Source organism: Gymnoscopelus braueri (genome assembly GCF_963280865.1).
Source record: "Gymnoscopelus braueri genome assembly, chromosome: 1".
Classification (NCBI taxonomy): domain Eukaryota; kingdom Metazoa; phylum Chordata; class Actinopteri; order Myctophiformes; family Myctophidae; genus Gymnoscopelus; species Gymnoscopelus braueri.
Window position 1 is genome coordinate 32,905,845 of NC_137603.1, and position 17,654 is coordinate 32,923,498.

Consider the following 17,654-nt stretch of genomic DNA (forward strand, 5'->3'; position numbering starts at 1 on the left):
TGGTAAATAGCGGTCCTGAAATCTCACACAAAAATGTTTAAAAGTTTGTAGGATGTTTATATAAAAAGTGGTCAATAGTTTGAGTTTATAAAATAGTGATGCAGATGGTTCCCTGGACTTTGAATGCAGCTAACAAACCCTTTCTGAATCGTATGTAGATATTCTGGCCCATACAACATTACTAAGATATACTGTATAGAGTATTAAGCTGTAGCATAATGTTGGAGGGCAACACTTACTTAGAAGTGGAACAGATTTTCCAAATTAATTCCTAGATTTCATCACTTTCTTACACAAAAAAATCAATTTGCTTGCTCCAAAATCTTTCATCAATTAACACCCCTAAAATGTGACAATAGCGTATCAATTTCTTTGCCCTCTATAAAGGGCTTGACTTCATTTGTATTATACTTAGTTTTTCCTGAAAATGTAATGAAATAAAAATGTGTTTTTAAATTTAGTGATAATTTAGAATGGGCATGTAGAGCAAGGTTATTCTCACCATGCCAATCATCATTTGTGATTGTTAAGATTATGGAAATAATTAAGAATCACAAAGAAATCATAAAGCTTTCACAACACATGGAATGCACAGAGCACAACAAATTTAAAGATTGCTTTATAAGATATATAGATATTTATTTTTTATTTATTTTTTCAGATTTGAATATTAATGTCAAAAATACATACTATGATTTACAGTTTGCACTACATCATAATGCTTAGCATGACAGACGTCACATGAGTAGTAACTGAAATATTAATTTAAATATTAAATAACTGATGGTAAACTGAAAGTAAATGTGTAAACACTAAACTAGGGTTACTCTTTCTATTGCAACACTTCCGATAAAGTGGTTCTGTAACAGTACAAAAAATGATTAGAATATTACTTTTTTTTTGTTTCATTTCCAGTTATCGTTGGAAAAAAACAAACACAGTGCGCTTCTGATGATGTTGTCCATTTTCTCTGGCTTGATTGCTTGTTCAACTTCTTCAGTGGTCCATGGCTGTTGTTCTTTTTCTTTCCATTTTAACAGTCACACCAGAAGCTGCCACCAATGTCTGGTTTCAGGTGTAAACGACCCCCCTCCCTGCTCAGGGTCAAATCACTTTCAATTCAGTCGACGCTGGAAGCGGGTTTTTTTAAGTTCAAGAACTCAGGAATTGTTTTGCCATAAACAAAAAAAGGGGTTTCATATCCAATCTATGAATAAGAGATTGACAATGAACACTTAAGTCATTACGATTTGAAATGCAGTTCCAATTTACATTTTGAAACGAGTGATTTGAAAGTGATTTAACCCCCCAAAATGTACAGGGTAAATCTTGGGGTCTGATGGCCTCGAGAGAAACCATGCTTCGTGCTCCTCTCTCCTGCAAGACGCTGGGAAGAGTACACACCGGTGGAGTAAGGCCAGAGAATAAGAAGGAAAAAAGTTTACCTATCAAATCTGGTACATAAGGCCCTGTTGGCTGGGAGAGCGGGATCTAAAGAAAACGCAACCCTGTTCCCTTGAGACACCCAGAGAGAGAGACCCCAACCCTTGCTTTATTCTCTCTGAGGTCATGGAGAACAAGGCTACATTTCTAGATCTCTCCAACAACCCTCTCGGCTCTCCCCTGTCACATCTGTGCCCTCGGGCAAAGATGGAATTTATAAAGATTTTCAATTTTCAAAAGACTAGCTAAACTGTCATCCCTGTCACCCTGCGCCTATTTCACACCCCCAATTCAACACTAGCCCACGCGGGACTAGTAGGCAACGAAAAAGATCCCAATCCCTGGTGATGGTAGAGGTGGTGGTGGTGTGTGTTTTTTTTTAGTTTGTCTTAGGCTTCAGTAGTGGCCCGTTGGGTGTGTTGGGGATGAGGAGGAAGGGGCGAGGGGGTAGGGGGTTGGTTCCTCAACAGCGTTGGGAGTATGGTGGGTCAGCGGGGGACTCTGTGAAGGACTGGAGCTCGTAGGCAGCACCGCTGTCCACCTCCATCGACTTCCTGGAGAAGAGCAGTCGGATGTCCCTGTGGAGGTAGATCTTACCAGACTTGCTGCTCTGGAACCTGGATGGATGGAAGGGAACAGGGATGGAGCGAGAAGAGAGCGATAAGGAGGGAGGGAGAGCGAGAGAGAGAGAGAGAGAGAGAGAGAAACAGTTAAACTCAATTACCATATTTTATGTATGTATATATATATATATATGGTTGCTGTCGGGCAGAAACCTCCTTATTTTAACTTTTAGTTTTGTCCCACATTAACGTCCTACTTAATCATACTACAGCGTCACACTAAAGTATCAAAAGTAGCAGATCTACGAAGTTCGAAGCGTGGTGCGAAGTGACGCGTTTTGAGCTTGTAGATCTGCTACTTTTGCCATTTTTGAATTTGAGACACACACACACACACACACACACACACACACACACACACACACACACACACACACACACACACACACACACCACACACACACACACACACACACACACACACACACACACAGAGAGAAAGAAAAAGAAAGAAAAAGATGACATGAATGACTATGAAACTCAACTGCATATTAAAGTACTTTTTCTGACCAGTTAATAGAATGTATGTATGCAGCTTCTTTGTAAATCTTTGCTGATGATGAAGTTTGTCACGTTCTATCGAGTTCAAGCCCCAATAGTTCAGCAACATCACCAAAAACACCTATCTAGGATAATGGAAGGAAAACCTACAGGGATTACAGGATGTATAAAGTGTGTGTGAATGTGCGGTGTTTGTTGTTGTTGTTGTTCACACCTCAGGTGAACGAGGTAGCGCAGGGTGCGTCCCTGCCCCAGGGCGAGGAGGGGCTTCCGGCTGGCGTGCGAGTCGCGGCGGACGGCGGGAACGGAGAAGGTCCTCTGGCGAAGGAAGGTCTGATGCCCGGCGGGCAAGGCTCGAAGGTCGTACACCACCACGAACATCTTCACCACCGTCTTATTGGGGTTGAATAAGGTCTGACGGGACACAGGGAAAACAACAGGGTTTTACACTCGCCTAAGAAGGCCTAGATTTCACTATCACTCTGTACCCCAATCACTCTGTACCCTGTCTCTTGAAACTTTGTTGCAAATCTAAAAAAAATACAAATACAAATAAATATATGCATTTGGCCGCGGACCCCCATCTCAAAATATGTTGTTCCAGGGACCGCCCAGAAGCAAAGATTTGAGTAAAAGAAATTCGCTTACATTTTTTGATGTACAAGCTCATAGCGCGGCACTCGGTGCCACACTATGAGCTTGTATATCTGCTATTTTTGAATAGCCAAAAGTATAAAATAATGGTTAAAGTGGTTACACAGATGCGTTCCCGGTTTTAATGGGTTAACTGAGAGAGAGATGAAGCAGGGACCCCCGACTACATATTGTATAAAATTGTGTTGCAGAATCATCACTTTTTCATAGATTTCATAGACTTGTTGACAGCACTATCATTGTGTAGCATTGAGTTGGATTCATGTTAATGTCTGTTTTCAGACAGTTAACCACTTAAAACCTGAAAACTTGTACTTTGTCTGCTCTTTATTCCCTCTACACAAAACCTTGCTAAATAGCCGATCTACAAGCTTGTAGATCTGCTATTTTCGGATAATGTTCCCTTCAGAATAGGGGTGCTAGGGTTCAAGAGGTTAATGTAAAACATTTTTTTTAAAAGAGTTTCTATTCCTATCACAGAAAGATTTTGCGGTCCCCCTGTAGTAACTCTGAGGACCGCCTAAGGGTCCCGGACCCCCTGTTGAAGACCCCTGCCCTACACAAGTAGCACAATATGCAAAAGGTGTGATGTTTTCGGTTCTAATCTAAACCAATGTTCTCGCTCTTCTTAACTCATATAGTGCCAATGACGTCTTTTGACGGCCGTTTTCAGTGCGCCATTAGTGCCAATGACGTCTTTTGACGTCACCTATTATTATCTTTTCTTTTTAATCTCAAAGGAACTAGGAGAAAACTATTTTCAAAAAGTTAAATCTCCATCCACTTCAATGTTAAAATATAAACGGAGATTTTTTTTTCTCCGTTTGATCCATAATGCCTTTGGCATATGGATCAACAAGCTTGAAATAAGCCTGGCAGTGAATGAGTTAACAGCAGTGTTGAGGTTATAAGCCAAAAGAAAGACATGCTGATTTGATGTATTTACTGTTGGTTCACATAATGGGATTTATTTATATGATTAAAGACAACATTTTCGGTTGCCTTGGTTATTCATTTCAGATGTACAGCATTTGGCATACATACACGCTCGTCACTGGCCAGGTTCAAAGCAGCAATGGGAAATGTCTGTCTCATTCAGACATTGCTGTACTGTTTGTTCACTTGGTGCAATGTGCACACACATTTTCCATGTGTTTGGAGCACTTGGGTCAAGGGAAACTCAATAACTTCCATAGTGGATCAACTGCCAAAGAAACAGATGGAAACCCCCATCCTGTTCCCTGTTTCCATTTCAGTGAATTCCCCTCTTTCCCCACTAGGGGTCTCCCTATGTTGCCAGCAGGTAGTCATCCCTTCTTTGTTCTCAGATTCTCCTCCTGCTGTCTGCTAGCCCAAAAATATCCTTCTTTGTGAACATCTCTACCACTGAGCGCACAAAAGGGATTCTCACCACTTGAATGGTTCCTGATGGAGGTACACGGTAGCCCCGTTTCCCCAGGGACTCCAGGTTGATCACACCCTGCAGACAAATACGACAAAACAGGGGGTTACAAATAATCACAGTACATAAGAATACTCTTTACCTGGACCTACTGGTTCTCTTTGTGGGGTCCTTAACTCTGAGACTGTACAAATGGAATTTTATTTGCACAGTCTCAGGGTTAAAATAACACAGAGGGATTGAGTGTAGATTGTGGTCCCAGACATAATAGTAATAATAATGAAATAAATCCTATCAAATGGGGGTCTGTGGCATAATGCATGTCGTTGCTGTCGGGCAGAAACCTCTTATCTCCATATTTTAACTTTTTGTGTTTTTTCGTAAATTAATGCCCTACTTGATCATACTGCACATAAGTATCGAAAATAGCAGATCTACAAGCGCGAAACGACGCGCTTTGATCTTTTTGATCTGCTATTTTAGAATTTGAATCCTGAAAAGCAACAGTTTTGGACAGATGAGGTTTCCACCCGACAAGAGACGGTATCAAGGTCCTGACATAAACTACCCCCACATGTACACAATAACACACAGCCGACGCGGACGGCGGTTTTGACGATGCCATCTCTACCACTTGGCAGATCTTTACCGTGGCTTCTGGCCATTAGGTAAGGATTCAATCAAACCGGCACAGGCGGGCGGGGAAGCAAATCCAAATGATTGAATTATTGATAGAGAGCAAGGTGTGGGGTGGGGTGGGGTGGGAGGGCACGCCGCACGGTATTAAGCTCACCATATATGGCGAGGGAGCGTTGTCATCGGAGACGCTGTAGAATGACACGTCCACAGGCAGGGTCATGTGACTGGGGCAGAAGGAGCCGCTGGCGCCCACCTCGGCCGTGAAGCCCTCCACGTTTCCCAGGGGTTCCAGGCGGTAGTTCAGCACACACTCCTGTCAGGGAAAAAAAATGTTTTCTCCGTCAGTTACTCCCCGCCTTCTAAATCCTGTTTTCTGAAAAACTTCAAATATTTATACAAAAATTTAAAAAAAAAGTATGTTGCTATATACTGTACATTTCCAGAGAACATGATAAAACATCTACAGTGTGAAAGCATTGAAAACAGGTATTATTTCAATTGTGGTGGAAAAGAATGTGGTGGTGGTGAATGTTGAAAAACCGGGACATTTGAGTGATTTACAGATATTTGTGCCGACTCAGGACACCCATCTTGAAACCAGGATGACCCGGTCAAACAGGGGACGTCTTTGGTCATGATGTACCCCAAGCATCCCCTCGATACTTGCTGGCCGTCACGCCACATCTCACCCAGGAGCAAAAGAACTTCACTTTCTCATTTGCTGACCTCAGCGGGTGGTGGAGTGTAAATGTCAGCAGCCACTTTAAGTGGCTGATGGTTCTTCAGTACTCATTGTGGGTCATGGGGACCCGGGGTCGAGGCTGCCCCCCCCCCCGTCGTGTCTTGCATGTGTCCCCTCTATCTGCCCTCGGTTTCCTGTCTCTCTACACTCTAAATAAAGCATTAAATGAAAAATCAATCACTTAAGCCCCATGTACTTCGCTATACGACGAAAAGCAAAAATAGCCGATCTACACACAGCTTGATCTGTTATGTAAAAAATACCGGTAAGAGTCCAAGGCGATGCACAGCAAATCCCCAAAAATATTTGAACAGGTGCTGGACAACATGTGGGGGGAAAATAGTGGGAGGTACTTCTGTGACCAATGGTTAATGTGGTAAAAAAAAATAGAAGAACAGCCTGTTTAGTTCACACTGCCGCTGGCATCGTAGAAGCTTTTTGGTGGTGGCAAAGGTCAAATTACCACCCTTCTGTAGTGGACATTCTTAAACACTCCCAGCAAGCATTCCGTTTTATTTGGGAATACAAGATGTGTGTGTGTGTGTGTGTGTGGGTGTGTGTACATGTTTGCTGTATTTTACCTCAAAGTTGCCCAGCAGACTGAGGCTAGCAAGTGGAGCACTGGCACTGAACAGCTGCTCTTCAGAGTTCTCGTCTCTCTTCAAACAGACCCTAAAGGGTTAACACACACACCATTGTTGGTTCATACTATACATTTGACTAAAGCTCCAGCTTGCCTCGGCTATAGTTTACACGCACAGACAAATGAGTCAACCTGAGTTACACAGTGCTGTAGTTGGAAGGTCTATACGTCACAAGGATGCAAAATATCTTAATTCCCAGGACGAGGAGACGCGCACACACACACACACACACACACACACACACACACACACACACACACACACACACACACACACACACACACACACACACACACACACACACACACACACACACACACAGCAGTGAATTTCATGCCACATCCTGTGTGTGCTTGGTGAGGGGAGGTGCTCCACAGATCCATGTATATAAAGAACAGGCTGCCATTTTGAGCTTCATGTGTGATTATGAGTGCAGCAGCAGCAGTACACAGGTGCTGCAGCAGGTGGCAGTGTGACAGAGACAAGACGGCAGGTTAAAAGGTGGTGTAAGTGATAATCTGCTGTTAAAATAAGTGTTAAATAGCTCCATATATTCCACTAGCAATCATTGCTATAGTGTTTGTTCTGTAACAGCGATCAATCCCTTCCACCCAGCTCTTTAGTAAACAGAAAATACGTTCTAAGGTCGGAATACACATTTTATCCAATCAGGAGAGAGAAATACAGGATGGAGGGTTTACATTTTTTATTTCCCTTTACTGAAGAGCCGGAGAGACAGGGAGACCCATGATTACTATCAAAATATAAAGCTTCAACCTTTTAACAAAAAAAAGTGGGGAAAAAAAGTTGCTTTTAACAACAAAAAAAAATGTATACCCCTTTTAACATCTGATAGAGGTTTGAGTGACCTCACATGTGTTTTTCATATGATATCATTTGTGTTGTTGTTGACAGATTAGTCAGTGTTGGTGAGTATGAGCAGCTCTCTCCTCAAAGCCCAGAGCTGATGACATCACCAAGAATAATGACATGACATGTCTTCATGGGAATACTGAATCCCTTGTTTTTGTTTTCAGGAGGAGACCTGCTCATGTTCTAGGCCAGTGGTTCTCAACCTGTGGGTCGGGACCCACAACGCCGCGCAACGCTTGTAGATCTGCTATTTTCACAATATTTATCTGTGGAACCGAGTCAAACTAAATGTACACTCCTACAATTCCAAGTGCTTATCAGGGTGGGGTCGCCCCAGTTCATATATGATTATTTTCGGGGGTCACGGCCTGAAAAGTTCTAGGCTGTGCGTTATCGACAGGAAAGGCTTTATTTTATGACATTTCACTTTAACCACCTTAAATCTTGTCAAAAATAGCGGAAATACCAGCTCTACAAGGATGTGACAAATAGTCAGATTGTAAATACTAGATAGGCTATTTCCGCTATTCGTCGTACCATGAAGTATATAGGACTTAACCACATAAACCTTACGGATGGTTAGAGTGTGTGCCCTGGGGTTGGGAGGTCAGGGTTCAATCCACGGCCAAGTCATACCAAAGACTATTAATACTACCCACTACCTCCAAGGGGCTGGATTGGACATACGTTCCGGTGACCTAATGCAATGGTTCTCAACCTTTTCAGGCCGCGACCCCCCAAAATAATCACATTTGAACTGGGGAACCCCCCACCCTGACAAGCACTTGTAGGAGTTGAGCCATTACAATTTGTTTGACTTGGTTCAACAGATAAATATTGTGAAAATAGCCTATTGACCAGTTCTTATAGTATGGTTTGTTGATTACTTTTAACACTGTAATGTTTTTTTTTTTTTTGTATTGAAAAGGTCTTAAAACTAAAAGTCTTTGTCACTTCCCTGTCATCTGGGGACCCCCCCCAAAAAAATCCTGTGGGGACCCGGCTGGGGGTCCCGGCCCGCAGGTTGAGAACCACTGACTTACTGTACTTACTGTACTCCTGAGCTGTGGGCCACATGGCTCGAGAACCATTGGTTCCCGAGGCTACTTAGATAAAACCTATTATATACTTATTTGACCAGAGTCTACTAGGCCCCCTCCTTTTCCCCTCCACACTAAATACTAAATAGCCGAGCTACAAGCTCACAGTGCTCGACATCGTGAGCTTGTAGATCTGCTATTTTTGCGGAACGCTCACAACCCAGGTGGTCAAGTGGTTAAGTGATTAAATACTAGATTAGTATGACTCAGACTAGCGAAACTAAGTTGCACAATTTGTAGATGAACCGTTTAGGCGAGACGTTTTAACACATTGGGTGCCAGAGGTTTATTAAAATATTATACTTTGAGTGCCAGGACTTTTTAAACATTTTGAACCTTTTTCAAGTAGTCACAAAAAAATTTCAGTGATCACCGTCCTCACGGTGATCCCCTCATTACACACATACAGGTCTCGTACAATCGGGGGGAAAAAATTTAAAACATTCGGAAATCCATTCCATAGTTGCAGCCAGTTCAAAAAAGTTAAATTAACATTGTAAAAAAAAAAAGTGCACAGGAGCCGAGATACAGGTTTTTGAAGTCATAAGTTAACCAGGAGGTGGATTGGAGTCTAAATCTTGTAGGAGTGATATTTCCTGTTGCTGTGAAGGAAAAAAAAAAAAAAAATTAAAAAAAAAAAAAAAAAAAAAAAAGTAATTTTTTTTTTTTTTTTTTCAAAAACCGTATATATACGGTTTTGGCACTCAACGTTAGTATGCGCAAAACCGTATATATACGGTTTTGGCACCCAATGTGTTAATATGCTGACTTATCTGGAATCTGGAGTATTATGAAATGGAATATCCTCTATAATAAAGTTTTTCTTTATTATATGTATATCCAAGACATCGTGTAAACACTCAATACAACATTTCCAAAGCAGATGAATTTAGTCCTTTGAATCAGTGGTTCCCAAACTGTTTAGCTCAAGCCCCAAAAAGGGACATTTGATATCTCCCCAGGGACCCTAACTAGTGAAAATAGCAGATGTACAAGCTCACAACGTGTCGCTTTGCACCACGTTGTGAGCTTGTACGTCTGCTATTTTCACTACTTCTTAAAAGTTTTTTCTTTATTTTTGGGGGAAATTTATGGAATTTATTTGATTTCAGTATTTATTTATGACATTCTTTAGATTTTTTTTTTGATGATTTAATTTTTTTTAAAATGCATTCTTCTGGGAAACAGTGCTTCGGACGCGTCAGGCCTGCTAAAAAATGAACAGGGCCCTGTTTAAGGAACAGCACCGTCTGTGACCCACATTGGGTCCCACTAGTCCACAGGCCGAGACACAGAGTGCCTTCTAAAGTGACAAGAAGCAGAGACAAATGGCTGTGTACCTTTTCCCAGAGGCCCAGGGCTGACCCTTACAGGCTGTCAGGGACGGGTCCAGGTCAAAGTAGCCCGTTGGGTTCCTTCTCTGAGGGACCTGTGACAGACGGAAAGCGCGGTTAGAAAGCACACAGTGACAATATCAGGAGTCTCTCGAGACAAGACTGTTGGCTCACACCATTTTCAAGCTAACACTGTAACTGTCTACACACAAATGTTCTCCCCTCTAATCATTATGTCTTTGATTCAACTTAATAACAGACATGGTGGTGTATATGTGTATTGTGCGTTCCCCTTTTGTGTGTATTGTGTGCGCATGTGTGTGTGTGTGTGTGTGTGTGTGTGTGCGCAAGCATGTGTGAGCGCATGCATGCATGTGTGAGTTTGATACCCAGACTGACAGGAAAGGACTGACGCCAAGGAGTCATGTGACGTGATCTGACATTCTCACTTCAACTGCAACTTAGTCAGAGTGTTACAGTGGCTGTTGAGGCACAGATGAGTCACGACGCGTGCCTTTGTGTGTGTGTGTGTGTGTGTGTGTCTCAACCTTAGATAACTAACACACAGAGCCAGTATGAAAGTCTGTCTTAACCACTTAAACCCCATATGGTTGACCGGGAGTCCCTCAGGGCTCTATACTAGTGTATTTTCTGTTTTCTGTTATTGTGGGGAAGGCTTTCATTGAAAATAGCAGATCGACAAGCTCACAAAACGCGTCACGTTGTGAGCTTGTAGATCTGCCATTTAGCCTTCTGCCACAATAAGGATGCTGGGGTTTAAGTGGTTAATGGCAAACAGTTGCATTCTGGGAGAATAAGATACGCCAGCTCATCACATTGCACCACTTGGGACAGGTTCCTTTGATGTCTGATGCAGAGGCCAAGGATGCCCTTTCCCGTGCTATGTCAATGAGAGACAATGAGAGAATGAATGTGTGTGGGTGTGCCTGTTCATGAGTGTGCATGTGGCTGTGCGCGTGTCTTACAGGGCTGGAGAGCAGGGGCAGGCCGGTGCATGGGTGGAAGGCCTTTGTCGCTGTGGCATCTAACGAGCGTCGGTTCTGCTTCTTCCAGCTGTTGCATGGACGCAGGGGGGAGGGGCTGTGAGACCGCTGGAGCACACAGAGAGAGACACAGAGAGAGACACAGAGAGAGACAGAGATAGAGAGAGAGAGAGAGAGAGAGAGAGAGAGAGAGAGACACAGTGAGTCTCAGACAGCTGGCCAGTAAAACAACACCAGCAGTATTCATCAGAGAGTGTTTTCACAGGAGCTGCATGTTGATCCCCCCCAGCTGCTGCTCATACAGGGAACACTGTAAAACTTGAACACTTTCACCGTTTATGCAATAACATCAAATCCCAATTAAACCACTGGGGTTTATATAAAGGATATTAGGTAGCCTATATCACAGAGACCTGACTTCTTCTTATAGGGTGAATTATGGATAATACAAGGCAAACATGTGTGTTGTGCTGTTCACACACCGGCAGATGCAAAGCTACAGGCTACCGTTGACCATTGCAGCCGCTACATAATCTACAAAAAGGTACAATCCAAGTTGAGCTGGCTTCAACTGCAGCTATACCAGTTTCCACTCAATTCCTGCTCGTAACGGGAGGGAAGCTAATTATTTCCGCCAGCCAGTTCTGTGTTCTTTTCAGCCCTCACAGGCTTTGTGTTTTTCTCGCTCGTCGGACGCGTATTAAGATGTCAACGAGCATGTTGATCAACACTTCAACAGTGACCGGTATCGTCTCTGTCGGGTGGAAACCTCGTATGTCCAAAACTCAAAAATAGCAGATCAACAAGCTCGAAACGCGGCGCATTCTGCTATTTTGGATACTTTTGTGTGACGCTGTAGTGTGATCGAGTAGGGCGTTCATTTACGAAAAAACACAAAAAGTTGGAGTTGGAACACATGGAGAGGTTTCTGCCCCGACAGCAACGATATGCTATGTTTGTATCTTTTGTTTCTGCCAGTGTGAACACAGCACTTTGCACTAATTTGCGGTTTAACCACATTAACTCTGCCATCTCTATTATGGGCGAATAAAAAAAAGAAAAGAAAATGTATACAAACTTTTCAAAACTCGATCTACAAGCTCACGACGTGTGTCACCGCAAACGCGCTGTGAGCTTGTAGATCAGCTACTTTCGCTATGTGTCGTACAACAACAACAAAGTATAAAGGGCTCAAGTGGTTAAACAAAGCCGTGTCCTTTTACATCCAGGAAGTTATTAAAAAAAACACAACAAAGTAAATATTGTGACGGCAGCGGCACTGCAGAACAAAAGAAACTGTAGACCACAAAGGACTAAGAATGGACAACACAGAAATATCATGGGAAACTACTCATTTACTGCCCAGCCTAGACAGTAAGGCAGTGGCTCTCAAACTTGTTTTAATTTCAAGGACCCCCTTGACTCTGAGAGCGTACAAATGGAACCAAATGGACCCGTTCCATTTGTACGCTCTCAGAGTTACAGACCTGTAAAACATTGGTTCTCAAAGTGGGGTCCCCCTTCCGGGGAGTCCCCAACAAAATTAGTTAATATAGCATCGCAATCATTTTAACCACTTTATCCATTTATACGTTGGCTATTAAAAAATAGCAGATCTACAAGCTCACAGCGAGCTTGTACATCTGCTATTTTTTTTATCGAAAATGTTTGATTTCTTTTGACATAAATCATGTCTTTTGGGGGTCACTGGCAAAACATTTTCAAATGGGTGATCCTGCGGCAAAATACATCAATTTGGGGGTCCTTGACATGAAAAGGTTTGAAAACCACTGCTGTAAAGGGTCCATTTGGAGCCCCCCTCCAAGGAACCCTGAGGGTCCCTGTACCCCACTTTGAGAAGCACCGGACTGACTATAAGGAGTTCCTTACCAACACGTTATTGGGAGGTGTGGGCTCTGGACTGGAGGGGCAGCTGGAGCCGACGGAGCCACAGGGCGCCCGGTTCTCGTCCTGGTGGGCAGTGGGCTGGACCTGGCCGGCCTGGGTGGAGGCGGAGGTCTGCGTTTGGGGGATGCTGCGGTTCTGGCTCGGGCCGAGACACCCCAGGGCCGGCCCCAGGGACGTGTCGGCGCGGTGCAGGTTGGTCTTCAGACCGTTCTCCAGAAGAGGGGGAGGGGAGGACGAAGGGGAAAAGAAGGGGGAGTAGCGTGGTTCGGGGACGCCACCGGGAGGGGGCGGCGTCCGGGGTCCGGGCTCTTCTCGGGAGCAAGTCTGTTGTAAACGCTGGGCGGCCTGGGCGTGGTGGTGGGGGGGGTGGGGGGCGGGCTGGCCTTTGAACGAGGGGTCTTCAAGTGTAAAGTGAGCTCCGTTCTGGGCTCGGGGGGGAGGAGGAGGAGGACGGCGTTCGGTCCCCGGGTCCGCTCGGGGCTTTTCTGTGCAAACGGGCGTGCGTGCGATGGCAGCGGTGTGCGGCGGCGGCGCGCCTCGGCACGCGGGCTCGTGTCCGTTGGCGTAGCCGTTGGTGGCAGTGTGCGAGGTGGTCGTGTGCGAGACGTGCGTGGGAGTGTGCGCGGCGTGCGAGTAGGTGGTGCGCACCGTGTGTGTGACTGTGGTGGTGTGTGTGTGGTGCAGGGGGCTGCCACTCCGGCTGTGCATGGGGGACAGGGAGGGCACGGACAGCCTCTCCTGGATCAGTCTGGTGATGTCCTGGACCGCCTGGGCGATCAGGGAACTGTCTCGCTCTCTCTCCTTCTCTCGCTCTTTCTCTGTGTTCTCCTCCTCCTCTCTCTGCTCTCTGGTCTCGGTCAGTTTCAGCTTCCTGCAGGCGGCAGGTTTGGGGGAGGAGCTCTCCCGTTTGTTAAACGCGGTGTCGCCCACGGGCGTGTCGGGAAAGGGGGCGGTGGGGGCGGGCCGGTACCGCCCCATCGTCTCGTAGGAGGGCGGCAGTGCGTCTGGCTCTTTGGTCTTGTTGGCGGTCACGTCGTCGTGGTTACCGCCCCACATGGCTTTAGGCGTGGCTTCGGGGGCGAACAGGCCCGGCGGGAGGGGCGGGGTGGTCGGGTCGCAGAAGTTGAGCCTCTGAGCGATGCGGGCGATCACTTCCTGTCGCTCCTGCAGCAGGGAGCCTATCAGGGGGTTGGTCTCGGTGGCAGAGAGCCTGGGGGAAGGGCAGCGCGGCGGCTCGGCCAATGAGAACGCCTTGAAGGCCCTGAGCGGCGGCTCGGGGACGGGCACCTTGGAGATGTCACCGTTGCTGTCGGTGGTCAGGCCGAAGTCGTCTGCATGCGGCGGAGGCTCGGGGGAACCGTTCAGGGTGGGGTACAGCCACCTAGACACAGGACAATCATGACATTTTAGTTGACGGTTAATTGTCAAACATATAATTGCAATTAATGATTTAATTTATTTGCCATTGGCATGAAAATTACATTTCTGTTTGCCTTTTGGACTTTTTAAACATTGCGCACAGCAGATATGACAAATAATTTAAATATACAATGACTAACAATGACCGATACCAATAATCAAAATACATAATAATAATGTTATAACATTATTTGAAAATATCTGCAAGCTTGTGAGCTTGTAGAAAATTCATGAACGTTTTTAAACATTTCTTTTTAATGGAAACAATTCCACTGATTATGCAAAAATAATTAGCGATTAGCTCAAATAATTGCGATCAGGCGATGATGCAACAGTGACAGGCCTACCTGGACGTCTTGGCTCCGGGCGGGTGCGGGGAGTGGGAGCGGGAGGGGGTGGGGGAGTGGGAGCTCCTGTGGAACAGCGGGGAGCCCTGGCGCGGAGGGAGATTCACCTGCAAGGCAAGGCCAGTTCATTTGTATAGGCCAGTTCATTTGTATATCTCAACAACAAGGCAATACCATGTGCTTTACATAAAACATCAAAGCTTCACTATGTAACTTTCCTCTTCTACCCCGGATTTGAACCCGGTTTCCTAAGCAAGTGATGACATTTTTACCATTGAGCTAATAGAGCCTGCCTGCTTACACTCGGGGGATAAATTGAATCTTGCAGCAAAATTTGAATCTTATTGAATCTTACAGCAAAGTTTGTGTGTGAGATCCTGTGTCTAGGTGAGACATGACCTTTGACATGATCTAAATGTCTCAATAGAAGAGCAGTACAATACAATAAAAACGAAAGAAGTAAAAAATGAAATAGTAAATTCACAAGTAGAGAAATCATAAGTAGAGAAATCTCAAAAAAGGCAGAAGCAAACAGAAAAGGTTTTTAAGCTGTGATAATACCTGGAACGCATCTGTGTCACTTTAGATTTCTTTGGCTATTTGAAAATAGCAGATATACAAGCTCATAGCGCGGCACCGAGTGCCGCGCTACGAGCTTGTAGATCTGCTATTTTTGAAAAATCGTGAAAAAAAAATGTTTAGATTTTTTGCCCAAAAAATGTTAGGATTTCGATTTTTTTAAAGAATCGCCTCAGGTCTTAATGGGTTAAAAGAGGTGGAAGCAGACCTGCAGTTTTTCAGGCAACAAGACAGCCCTTAGTGCCCCAACTATTTTATAACATGATCGATTATTGATCCCCCCCTTCATAATGAATTAAATCGATCAGTTGGATTAACTTTATGCACGCCTTATGTACACAAACTCCACTGACCTGCGGCAGCTCTCCGTTCGGACATGGGTGGAGGAGGCCGTCTCCTGGCTCCTGGCCCCGCTTGCCGTAGAGAGGGAGGCCGGTGACGGGCATGTTAGGGATGGAGGCCGTGTTGATGGAGAGGCTGGCCATGGGGTGGTGGTGGAGGTGGTGGTGGTGGAGGTGGTGGGGGGTCTTGCCACCGTAGAGGGGCAGGTTGGAGCTGTTCAGGGCGTTCTCTTTGCTGGGGTGGTGGTGGCGGTCCTGGTTGTTCCTGAGGCCGGGCAGGGCGTTGGTGGTGGTGAAGCCGCCGGGGCTGAGGCTGGGGGTCTTGCTGTAGAGCGGAGGCAGGCCCGTGTGGATGCTGCAGCGCAGGGTGGGGTAGGTGGGCTGGCGGGGCAGCGACTGGACGCGCACGCGCAGCGCCACGCTCTGCGACACGTTGGGCACCGGGAAGAGGTGCTCCGAGGGGGGCTGGGAGAACTGCCACACCAGCTCCTCGTCTGCCGCGCTGATCCTGAGCGAGAGAGAGAGAGAGGACAGACAGACAGGGCCGTCACGTTAACCCATTAAGACCTGAGGCCGCTTCTAAATATTTTCTAAATCCTAACAGTTTTTCGGAAAAAAATTTAAAAAAAAAAATTTCACGATTTTTCAAAAATAGCAGATCTACAAGCTCGTAGCGCGGCACTCGGTGCCGCGCTATGAGCTTGTATATCTGCTATTTTTGAATAGCCTAAAGAAATCTAAAAGTGACACAGATGCGTTCCAGGTATTAATGGGTTAATGACATTTTACTTGACAGTTCATATTTAATTGGCACTCAAATAATTACGATTAACAATGTAATTGTGTTTCTGTCATGAAACATAAGAACATTATGAATCAAAACTAAATGTCTGTTTGGGTTTTAGGCTTCGTGAACAAAAGTCGCACAGGGCAGATATGACAGACTTTATGCTTGCAAAACAAATTAATAGTGGAAATAGCCGATCTACAAGCTTAAAACTAAAAACAAATAGTTGACTTTCATGAACTCTGGGAGTTTTTAAGCCCCCGGTGATTCAGTTGATACTTCCTGTGATTCACTTTTTACTTCCTGACCTGAACCTGAAAATGTTGTTTCCATTGATTGATGTTTTGACTTTTTGTGGGTTTCTCTCAAAGGTCAGCCGTTAAACGGCAAAATAATAAAATGTAATCAAACTTTGAACAAGAGGAATAACTAAAAAAGGGTATATCTGAGATTAAATATAAAAAATAGAAAAGTTAGGGAATGCTCCCCTCGATCCACACAATTATACAGTATATATCCCAAATGGATGTGTGAGTGAGTGAGTGAGTGAGTGAGTGAGAGAGAGAGAATGTGTGTGTGTGTGTGTGTGTGTGTGTGTGTGTGTGTGTGTGTGTGTGTGTGTGTGTGTGTGTGTGTGTGTGTGTGTGTGTGTGTGTCTCTGTGGCAGACCTGTAGAGGATGTTCCTGGGTACGATGCCATGCGAGGCGCTGAGCCACGCACTGAGCTGGGAGAAGAACACGTACGATCTGACAGCGAGCAACAGGGTCTTCTCTTCGATGAAGCGGTCACCACTCCTAAACACACAAACCACCGCAAGCCACATAAGAACAGAACAGAACAGAGCAGAGCAGATGGGAAACATGCCGGATTGCCGGCTGATCTAGCGAATGACACTTCTAGGACGGGATCCTGTGAGGTTTTAAGTGTGCCAGTGTGTGTGGGCGTTGTGTGTGCGCGTGTGCGTTTGTGTGTGTGTGTGTGTGTGTGTGTGTGTGTGTGTGTGTGTGTGTGTGTGTGTGTGTGTGTGTGTGTGTGTGTGTGTGTGTGTGTGTGTGTGTGTGTGTGTGTGTGTGTGAAATCATCTTGTCCTCCCCACAGCGCAGGCAAGAGGGAATTGGTGGCCGACGTAGCGATTTGTCGCACTAATTAGGCGAGTTTTATTCATTGTGTGTTTTTTTGATCGGAGGGGCTAAGTGCATCTGTGCAAGCTGGTGTTTGTGTGTACATTAATGAATTATCCTGGGACAACTGTAAAGTGCCGGTTATGCACTTTAAAGTTCCCACATTACAGGACTATTGTGAGTATTGACGCA

At 45.1% G+C, this 17,654-nt stretch overlaps 1 protein-coding gene across 1 annotated transcript in view; it reads right to left on the reverse strand.

Moving 5' to 3' along the window:
* atosa (atos homolog A) overlaps window positions 1-17,654 on the reverse strand; it is a 54,706-nt gene that overhangs the window by 1,205 nt on the left and 35,847 nt on the right. The window contains exons 4-14 of the mRNA XM_080436206.1: window positions 17,010-17,135; window positions 15,566-16,061; window positions 14,634-14,740; window positions 12,850-14,248; window positions 10,942-11,067; window positions 9,962-10,050; window positions 6,586-6,676; window positions 5,417-5,575; window positions 4,633-4,701; window positions 2,782-2,981; window positions 1-2,060 (exon numbers count right to left, since the gene is read on the reverse strand). The exon at window positions 1-2,060 is cut by the window's left edge and continues 1,205 nt beyond it. Coding sequence (XP_080292332.1) covers window positions 1,907-2,060; window positions 2,782-2,981; window positions 4,633-4,701; window positions 5,417-5,575; window positions 6,586-6,676; window positions 9,962-10,050; window positions 10,942-11,067; window positions 12,850-14,248; window positions 14,634-14,740; window positions 15,566-16,061; window positions 17,010-17,135 — 3,016 coding nt within the window. The 3' untranslated portion in view covers window positions 1-1,906. The remainder of the gene's footprint in view (window positions 2,061-2,781; window positions 2,982-4,632; window positions 4,702-5,416; window positions 5,576-6,585; window positions 6,677-9,961; window positions 10,051-10,941; window positions 11,068-12,849; window positions 14,249-14,633; window positions 14,741-15,565; window positions 16,062-17,009; window positions 17,136-17,654) is intronic.